General features: G+C 43.1%; 2 protein-coding genes across 4 annotated transcripts in view; one reads left to right on the plus strand and one right to left on the minus strand.

Moving 5' to 3' along the window:
• CERT1 (ceramide transporter 1) overlaps window positions 1–3,083 on the plus strand; it is a 76,813-nt gene extending 73,730 nt beyond the window's left edge. For all 3 annotated transcript variants that reach the window (XM_062019455.1, XM_062019453.1, XM_062019454.1), the window contains 2 exons: window positions 119–255; window positions 1,437–3,083. In XM_062019455.1, coding sequence (XP_061875439.1) covers window positions 119–246 — 128 coding nt within the window. In that variant the 3' untranslated portion in view covers window positions 247–255; window positions 1,437–3,083. The remainder of the gene's footprint in view (window positions 1–118; window positions 256–1,436) is intronic.
• Window positions 3,084–7,270: 4,187 nt separating this feature from the next.
• Window positions 7,271–8,344, minus strand: MED18 (mediator complex subunit 18). The gene is made up of 2 exons (XM_062018898.1): window positions 8,225–8,344; window positions 7,271–8,013 (listed from the first exon to the last, which is right to left on the minus strand). Exons 1-2 carry the CDS (start codon window positions 8,295–8,297, stop codon window positions 7,460–7,462), a joined length of 627 nt encoding a protein of 208 aa, XP_061874882.1. The 5' UTR covers window positions 8,298–8,344; the 3' UTR covers window positions 7,271–7,459.
• Between the last annotated feature and the right edge of the window lie 2,064 nt (window positions 8,345–10,408).

Consider the following 10,408-nt stretch of genomic DNA (forward strand, 5'->3'; position numbering starts at 1 on the left):
TGCTGAGCATTATTCTTTCCTGTTACTTCAGAAAGTTGCATAACTAGTATAAATTTTTGTCTTTAGCCTTTTAACAGTTTTGCTGTATTTCAATATCTGTCTTCCCGTCTACTTCTAGTGAACCCAGGGGGATGGGCGCCAGCGTCAGTGTTACGGGCAGTGGCAAAACGAGAATATCCAAAATTCTTGAAGCGTTTCACATCATACGTGCAAGACAAAACTGCAGGAAAGCCTATTTTATTCTAGTATTAGCAGGTATACTTTAATATTTTTCATTCTTAACTCACTGTTGTAAACTTAAGGCCAAGCAGAAGTATGCAATCTAGAAATGTCAAGATTAGCATGAATTCAGTGCTTAGTTTTAATATGTGTATGCAATGTACCTTTTTAAACATTCATGCAATTTGTGCATATTTTTAGCAAGAAAAATAAGGTCTGCACAAGTTTTAGTTTTTTATTAAACTTTTATTAGCTTGTCTTGAAAGTTTTTGCATAATGTCTAATTCATGTGCAAGTATAAAAGGATGAAGCATTGTTCCTTTCTCAGCTGCCATGGGCATTTTACATTTGGGGTGCAAAATGTAAATTACATAAAAAACACACACTGGAGTTTTTTATAGACCCTCATGAGATTTTCATATCTTAAGTTCTAGTTATAGTTGTATATTTGATAGACTATTACAAAGGTCAAAGTATTATTTTATACTAACAGAATAGTTTTGATTTAGGATTTTAATTAATGGCACTTTTCTGACAGACCAATGTCAGTTACTGGAGTATTTAAAAGGCTGTGACTTAAATTTTTAGCCTTTCTAAGAGACTAAGAAAGAAAAAGGATTTACAGATACTTTCTGAAGTCAATGAATATCTTTTAACGGTGTGGGTCATTGGGCTAATCTAAAATGATTTTAACATTTAAATGATGATGTGGCGTTAGAAGAGGATTTCTTGATCACTTTTCAGGCTGTCTGGATCTGTCAGACATATAATCCTTAGTGCTAAGTAAGGCTTTGCTTAACTTTTGTTAGTGTGGAGCCTTACTAAATACATTTTGTGTAACTATAGTGACAAACCGTAGGATTCCATGTGGCAGTTCTAGTATTACAGCATGATCTGAAAATGAATTTTGCAGCTGTTTTTCTATGCATGACACAGGCTAACATCCTATTTTGGGGTTCTATTTATCATGTCAGACTGCAAAAGTCTTAGTCACTTGATCCTTCTGTAACAGGTAGCCCTGCAGTGATTCACATTTTTAACTGGATATCATTAGAGAACTGGTGTAGGCGAACCATTAAAAACACGGCTGTCATGAGCCAACAGTTCCAACGTGACCATAACAGTGCTGATACTATTTAAAGTGTTCAACAAGTTCTTGTTTTCCTAGTAGTGTCAAAACTTTTCAATGGCATATTTTTGTCTTTGCTGTCCTGCAGCAACTGGAACAAGACTGGGTGAGCATTCCACGTTGGAGAAGTGACCACGCATAGAGCACTCCGTGGTGTGGAACAAAGGATCTACAGTCTTTTTATGGCCAAAGTTCTAGGCTTTGTATCCTGAAGCGAAGAAGTGTTTCAACACCATGAGGCTGAATATTTAACACTAGTTCTCTCCTGCTAACTTTTCTTGCTGAATCAGTGTGTAACTATAAATACATGTATTGATAACATGTATATGGCTCTCTTTTTATTTGCTTGCTTTAGAAGAGGAAGAACGTGTACAACTTTGAGTCACCAATGTGAGTTACTGCTTTAACAAGTTGCAGAATGTCACTGTCAGCCTTCCTAAGATACAAAGTTTTTGTGCATGTCAAAAAAGCACAAAAGACAAATGCACATATAGCATACTGTATGTGCTTTATATGCACAAAAATCTTGTGGCATTTTGGGGGGGCGGGGAGGAAGGGAGGGAGGTGACTTATTGCCAGGTTTTGTTTTGCTTTGTATAATCATAGTTAATTGCTGCTGGTTTCTATAATGAATCATCTTGTTACATAAAATGTCAGTTAATAACTGAGGGCTGTCAATATCCTTATGACTTTGCCTTTTCTATTGTCTTACTCTTATGACGATCTTTTGTTCTGAAGGAGTAAGAGTGTGAAAAGCTTTATTTTTTTCCAGATACCTTTATATTTCTATTGTATTTTTAGTTACGTAATATATGCTACAGAATTTTTGTCATTAAACATGATCCAGAAACATCTAGGAAGATTCTGTATGAGAGGGCAAGAGACTGCCTGAAAGCTGGAAGTCATCTGTCCATGCTACATGTGGACTGCTTTCTTGCATGATATATCCAGGCCTTTCCCGAAGCTGTGAGAAGGTACACTGTAATATTTATTTGAATACATGAGACACCATTCCCTGTCTAGAGTGAGGATGAGTACATTCTTTTCAGATCCTGCATGTATTTTCCTCGCGTAGAAAATTATTTGCCTCTTGATGAAAAACCCACCAGGGCTGTAAGGATGTGTAGTTCTTACTGAAAAGTTCCCTTTAGTTGCTATGGGAAGTGTCAGTTGTTTGCCTGCCTTTGCTTCTGGAGAGAAGGTCATGAGGAGAGGACTGTGGCAGACTGTTCCTGACTTTGAGGTCTTGTATCCATATCCCATAGTTGGAAGCTCTTCAGAGACTGCTCAGTGTTTTGCTAACTTGCATTATCTTGAGGGGAAAAAAGTTTCAGATATATTTTTTTCAAAAGAAAGATGAAAGTTTTATTTGATAATAGTACAGTAGGTGCCTGAAAATAAATATGATATAGTAACTTAATGAGGAGTTGGTAAGTGATTAAATGCAATCTGCATAGTGTTGAAAAAGTTTGTGTTCATCTTCTCTAGAGATGAAGTTGTACTTAAGACACAATTACACATGCATGCAGATTTCATGGTCCATAACTCTCTTTATTTGCCTTTCTCTAAAAGTGTGCATGGAATATGCCTTATTACAGAGTTATTCTGTTAATTTGAATATGTAGAAAAGTGCCTATATGGTAATGCTAGTAAGGCAAATAAGATGAAAATTTGTACATGTTTACTATATCAACAGTGAGCATTTTGTATAGAGATATTAAAAAAAAAAAAGGAATCTTATACCTCAAATGTACTTCATCTTTTTACAATCAACAAAGTAATAGTTCATTCCACCATAGCCACTGATGGGAACTTTAGAAACAAACAAGTCCAAAATGCAAAGTTTTAAGTCCTTATTTGCCATTTCTGGTAACTGTTGGAACACGGGCAAGTTTATTAATTTAATTGGCTAGCTTTATTTTACAAAGGTATGGAAAGTTTACAAAGCAGTATATAAACTTATATCTTCAGTTGCATTTGCACTAAATGTGATGTACTTTTGCAGTTTATTGTGTAAATAAAATTACACTACAGATACAATTTGTAAAGAATATGTTTTACTTTTGGCTAAAGGCACTGGTACTTCATTACAGCTAGCCCTGCCCAATCGGAGCCATAAGAGGCTTCTTAAGGAATGTGGAAGGAGTTGCAAAACAGAGAGATCGGTATTACTTGACCTTGTGAACAAAGAAAAAAAAAAAAAGGGCAGTTCTCTGTAGGCCTCTCAGATTGTCTGTACGCAAAGGAGCCATTAGATCCTTTCTTCTGGTCTTCTTGCTTTTGTGGTTCTATAAGATTTTGCCGTCTCTTGAGCCCATCCCTCTTTTCAGTCACTGCAATGTATCCTGTGCTCCGAGTTCCCTTCTCCTTGTTAGTGGATCGGTAGTATTTATGCAGCTGTGGTGGTCTTTGCAGAAGCACCTCTTGGCTGAAGAATGGGTGTTTTTATAGACTGAACCAATTTGAAGGGCTGAGAACGCAGCAGTCTTCTCCATCGGGTACCATTCTCTGAATATCTGCACATGTTCAGAGAATTTGGACGTTGCCAAACTAGATCTGAAGGAAATTACTTGATAGAACTTCCATTGGGGATGAGGATAAGATGGTCACTGTTATCCTGTCTGAGAACCTGAACGTCTTACTTTGACGCATTTATCTGTGAAAAATGTGATGCACTTTAAAAAAGAAAAAAAACCCACAACCTTTTACTAAATTGGGCTGAGCTGGTTTATCTGAAGTTGTGCAGATTCTCTTTAATCAGATTGTCCACCTGTATTTTTGTCAAGTTGTACAGATAATGCTGTATTTGAATTGCCAATGTTCACTTACAGACTTAAAACATGAATCATATTTTTGAGTACCTTGAATATATAGAGTGTAACTGTTTGTTCTATCATAACTTTATGATCCTAATGATAAGTTTTAAAAATTTAAAGAAGTTGGCTCTTCCATGTTACAATCAAAAATTTAAAACCAGTATTTAAAAGTGAGAAATATTAAAAATTATGAAGAAAAATCCTGGTCTGTAGTTGTTTTTAACTTTTCCTTGCTTTGGAGAAACTTCTACCTTCCCACCAACTTTTAGATCGTGGATGAAATTTCAGTATTATGATGTATGGAGAACCTTTACCAGGAAAGCAGTTGATTTGTGTTACTGAGGTGAAAAGTTGAATGCCCCACTTAGTTTGTACATCCAAAAGCTCATTTTGAGCTTAGCACATCAGAGGCATGTTAAAAGATGTTCCTATAAAGTGTGGTCTTAATATAGAGCATTCCCAAAGTACTTGGCTGTCCTCTTTGCTTCTACAGAATTAGCAAGGTTATGGACGTTTCCGTGGGAGGAACAGACACCCAGGACTGAGGAGTGCCGGAGGATAAACTTGTGGCTTTTTCTGGAGTGTGAAGGATTTTTTTAAGAACTGAGATGAATTTCTGTGGAGCAGTTTTTTCTTTGGTGGCCAGTGGATCAGTAACAATCCTACTTTTATTTATTATGCAGGGCTTTCTACTTTTTATACAGCCATTGGTGAAGTTGTAGAAACCTCTTCAGATGTTTAAGACCAGGGGAACAGTTTCATATACCAAAAGGCAGTACTTGCACAGAAAGGAAATAAGCTGAACTGCATCAGGCCTTGGGTAGCACATGCAGAGTCCCAAGGTAAGACTTGCCCTTGAAGAACACAACTCTTTTAGCTGGCAAAAAGAAATCCTTCCACATAAAATGAGGAATATAGTCAATGTCTTGGTCCCCCCAAGTTATGCGTGTAATTTGAAAAAAGACTTGCTCTCCAGAAAGGAGAAGATTGAGCATTTCTATAGCTGTCAGTGTAACTGTGCAGCATCTTTGGCCCTAGGTACAATTAGTGTCAGTCAGGGTTATGCCATGCAATTTACCAGTGTATATTACTGACAGGGTTGCTTATTTAGTCCCCAGATGGAGGAGGAGAAAAGCTTATATGAAAGAAAGGGATACTCTTTGAGCCTTAGACGCTTGGAAGTACCCCTTTTTCTTCATCTGTAACCATTGATGCAGTAAGCTTCTCTTCCCTGCACACCATGCATAGGCGTTCCATGCTAGCATAAGGAAGGCTCATAATGTGGATTGCTGCAGCTTTATTCTTTTTAAAAGAGACAATTTTATGTCATGACTTTCATTTTTCAGAACCCCGACCAATTGCTAGTCAGACCTATTGTCATCCGAAGTGTAAAAATTAGGAACTTCCTATTCAGTCTTGTTTTCCTTGAGCTGGTCTACCTGAACTTCTACGTGGAATTTTCCTCTCTCGCTGCTACATCAGCACTCTGATATGTGTGCCCTTCCATTCAGAGAGAAACCTGGAAAGGAAATTATCGAGCGAGTTCCCTGTGGGTGCAACAGGAAGGACCTATACTGTTTTGTGTGTGTCCTTGTACTTAGAAGTACTTGCCCTTTGAGAAGTTGGCATACGATGTTCAACTTTTCCAGTCCCTTGAACTACTTCTAAAATCTGTGTCACAAGGGACAAGCCATGGGTCATGTAAATCTGTGGGAATTGATTCCTAACCAGGATATGAAAACAGCCCTGAGGATTTCCACCTGCCAGGGTGGGACTGACACCAAGTCATGGAGCAATTGGACAAGTTCAGCTCCTGTGTACAGGCAGAGCTGTGGGGGTTACCCCTCACCTTCAGGAAGCCACACCCATAACAGTGTCCTAAAGAATTCCAGACTGAGGGCTGGGGTTAGTGTGCTGTCTGAGGAGGACAGGTTGTGCCCAACTATGAAGTAAAGAATTATAGGTGCATCCATATTCTCCAGAAACTATTTCAAGCCTGGGTAAGGAGCAGTGGATAAGGTCAGCTGGGGGCTTGTACCCTGGCAGAAGCCCTCGCTGCGTATTCAGCAGACAGTGCTGGCAGCCTGCATCAGTGCAACGCTGAAGCCACCGTGCTAGTGGCAGGGGGGTGAACACTCTCATCTGGTTGTCACAGCTTTTATTGTCCAAACTCTGTCCTGAATGTCTAGCTGTTAAGAGGCATTTAGTTTGGGTTTTTCTTTGGAAGGAGAGCAGTCATTGCCTTTAGTTGCTAGAGTAGTGCATTGCTGATGGGTGGCAATGTCTAACAGCAGTTGGTGCAATTCAGGAATGGCTGTCTTCTGAAAAGAGCTCAACAAATTCAAATATGCTGCTTTATCTTTGCTGGTTTCCCTAATTTTGAATGGTATTTGGAAACTCTTAAACCTAATTCAAATGTTACTGAAATACAGGGAGGGTAGCTAACCATCCTCCTATCAAGACCATTGCTGAACAAAACTGTCACTAGTTCAGTGAAGCTGTATGATGCTCTTAGTTGTTTAATGTAGCGATTTTCATTGTCAAGTGTGAGGAGTCTAATAAAAAAAGCCCACCTCATGCCATTTGTGCTTTGTCATTAACTGCCATACCCAACTTCTGTGGAAAACCTTAAAACAGATTTTAAAGCCTCTTGTGGTTGTAATACTGCTAAATTGTTTTCCAGTCCTAACTTTGGTTAGATTGGAAAGAGTTTACCTAAAAGAGTATCTTGTTCCCCAGCTGTTCCCATTAAACACACTACTACTTCACTACTCTGTTGTAAATAGGTCTACACTGCTCTTTGATGCAGTGCAGTTCCTGGGTTTATGCTTATGTTAAAACACCACCACCTGCATTAATGGACATTAACTTAATGTATTAAAGGGAAAAAAGGATGACTGGACAGGATCCGCAAATGGTGCTTTAAAGAAGGGGAGGGAAAGGCAAGCAGTGCCAGGATGTGGGCACACCAACGGATGCATTCTGGCAGGCCTGACATTTCTGGATTGTTAGGCAATACGCCTTCTAATAGATACCTCCCTGACAAGTACTGCTACCAGCATTTCTTGATGATGTTCTGAATCACATTAATTTGAAGAAGTGTGTACTTTTTGTTCACGTCCACAAATGAAAGAAAAAACACTCAGCAAATGGGGCTGACAAAACACTGATGTCTAGTCCTTTATTCCCCCTGCTCCATGTTTTGATTTTGCCTTCATAAGGCATTTTAGAAAAACACTAAAAAAACACCTGGAACACTAAAAAAAACACCACCTTAAACCACCTGGCTTTTCAGTCACATTAGTCTTTTGGGGTCGATTTTTTCCAGGTGCACCAGAGGCTTCAGTTGCTCTGCAAAGTTCCTCATGTCGTCAGAAACAACATCCTGTCCCGCTGGTGCTACCACGTTGAGCTCCACCAGGTACGAGAGGGAGAGGGGCTCGATATTCTCCGTATTGCCCGGCATCAGGATGCGGAATATCTTGTACACCACAATCTTCATTATGCCCTTACGGAACACGTGCCCCTTGGCCACGAACTCGTGGTCCATGCGGAAACCCATCTCCACCAGGAAGTCCGTCAGGTTGTCCGAGGTAGCGATGTCCACGCAGTTGCGCACAAGGGCATGGCGGCTCTTGTCGCCAATTTCGGGCTGTCCTAGGTAACGCAGATGCCAGGGCATCCCTCCCTTGTCCAGGGAGCGCCGTGCCCGCAGCACGAAGGGGCTGGCCTGCTGCCCCTTCAGCAGGAACACCAACTCGTGGTCCAGGAAGGTCTCCGGCTCCATGTTGTCACACAGGCCGCGCAGGCGGTGCAGGAGGCTCTCCAGGCTCTGGTCCAAAACGCTTCCTGCGGGCGAAAGAGACACGGTCGCACGCTCCCCGCCCGATGGCACGGGGCTTTCCCCGCAGCCTGGGCCGTCACGGAAACCCTCCGCCCGCACACGCGGCGCCGCAGCGGCCGGGCCTGGCGGCTGCAGGCCCGCGGCGCGCCGAGCGCTCTCCCCGGCGGTGGGAGCCGGCGGGTGGCCCGCCAACTCAGCAACCCAGCCATCGCTTACCTTGGAGCAGATACTCCATCATGTTGATGGTGCCGCCCGTGACGGGCATCATGGTGACCGGCGGAGCCTCCATGGCGCGGGCCGCTGCGCTCCCTCCCGCGCTGGCCCGCCGTAATCGGGCCGTGCGGCCAACGGGGCGGCGCGAGCGCGGCGGCGGCGCCTCCTGGCGGCTCGGCGGTGCCGGGCGGGGGCCGCCCTCACGGCGAGGCCCGCTGCTGCCGGCGCCTCGGGAGCCCTGCGCGGCCCCTTGGGACCGAGCCCCCGGTGGGCCGGAGCTGCCCCCGCTTCAGCTGGATGGCGGCGCAGCGCCCCGGCTCCGGCTTCCGCCAGGACCCCGCGGCTCGGCATTCGCTCGGAAAGGCCGCGGCCCCGCCTGGCGAGCTTCTCCTCTGGACGCGGCCGGCGTCCTTAGATTCGTGGAATCGTTGCGGTTGGAAAAGACCTTTAAGGTCGCCCACCACTGCGGCATTGTTTCTAGGCAGATAAGCCTCAGTGTTCAAAAAGCGCCGAGAAGGCGCAGCACGTGTCGGTTGAATTTGTCCCTGCGTATCCACAAAACCAGAGTTACCGATTTGGGATTTTTTTCCTCGGCTGCTGTTACAACGAGCCTTCCTGCCGCACGGGAAGCGAACAGCCTGTCTGTCTGCCTTCTGTCAGAGTCCATACTACGGTGGTGTCCCCGGCCTCTCCCAAATGAATTACATCGCTTTCACCACAAGCCAGATGCCTGCAACTGACACACGCCGCAAGCGGGCTCCTCCGGGGCGCTGCACGGCACTGTGCCTAGCGAAAAGAGACGAGCTGAACGGAGTCACACTCTCCTCAGTGGCAAAGGCTGCTTCAGACCAGCCCCACTCACCTATCTCCCAGAATAAGAAAACCCCTGAGCTAGCAGGCTGTCTCCAGACATACCAGTGTTGCCAGAAAACAGATGCTCCTGCTAGCTCTGCAGAAATGCAAATTCAGCAACAGATGAACGACAGTCAATCACTTTATTCAATAAAAGCCCAGTCCCACTTCTGAAGGGCAGGGGATTCCTACATGCTCTTCCTTGAACTGCTTGGTTACCCGTCAGAACTGAGAGAAAGGAAGAGAATCGCCTGCTGTCATAGGTAGGTAAGTAACATCATTCTCTATGAAACAAGTAATCATTGAGCTAGTTTTAAGCTGTTAATTCAATTAATAACAAGTAGTAGCTACAGTACTAATATGGTATAAGTGTTCCTGTAACCCACTGCCTACTTAAACAGGAAACCTAGCATTTTTTTATCCATATTGAGACTGTGTATAAAATATATTTCCAATTTCAATTGCATCATTATTGCACACTAATAAAGTTATGTTTTGCCATACTTCATGAGTTTGCTACCTTTACCCTGAGGGCGGAGGACACAGGGCAGTGATAATTAGTTTCAGCCTCGGTATATGGGAGGAGGCTTGGGAAGCAGCCACGCAGCTCAACTGTGTGACTTCAGGGGCACGGTGCAATCCAGGGGTAACCTGGCTGGGCTGAAGCTGGAGTGGCCAAAGTGGCTGCTACAGTGCCTATGCACCAAAGTACTTCTCCAGTTGTGGATGAGAGGCATGTGTGGAAACAAATGAAGAAAACCATCAACAAAACGTTTGGGGTAATGTTTTAAAAGCTTCCTTAATGCTTCCAAGAGAAAAAAAAATCTGTTTTCCAAGAGAAAAAAAAAATCATCTTTCATTGATGTGGTCACGGTGCAGTTAGTATGAAAGAATATATATTGAGAAAGGTAGCTAGAGAAAGTAAAAAGGAGTAAAAAAATGCAAGAGAGAGTTTCTGAGGTTGACTTATTACAGTAGTGACACAGATTCTCTCTTCTGCCTTGCTGAGGTGCATGGTGACATTACTGCAAACGCCTAAAAAACCCCTAAGAGAATGTCTGCTTTCCTGTTTCAAAATGCAAATTCTTTTAAATTCCCCAGTTGCAGGTATCTCTATTCCTGCTCTGTAGCCTAAGGAGCTATTCAAGTTAGCAATGCAGAAAACAATAGGTGAGAAAACATCCCTGTCTCCCTACTATGTCTCGAATCCCCTTCCCCAGTTGTGTATAAGACAGCAATACTTGCCACCACGTGCTTGGCGGCTCCAGAGTGCACCTTCAAACCTTAAAGTTATCTCAAAAAGAACCTGCAGTTGTTGAAGATCAGATGTATTAG

Source organism: Colius striatus, chromosome Z (genome assembly GCF_028858725.1).
Source record: "Colius striatus isolate bColStr4 chromosome Z, bColStr4.1.hap1, whole genome shotgun sequence".
Taxonomy (NCBI): Eukaryota; Metazoa; Chordata; class Aves; order Coliiformes; family Coliidae; genus Colius; species Colius striatus.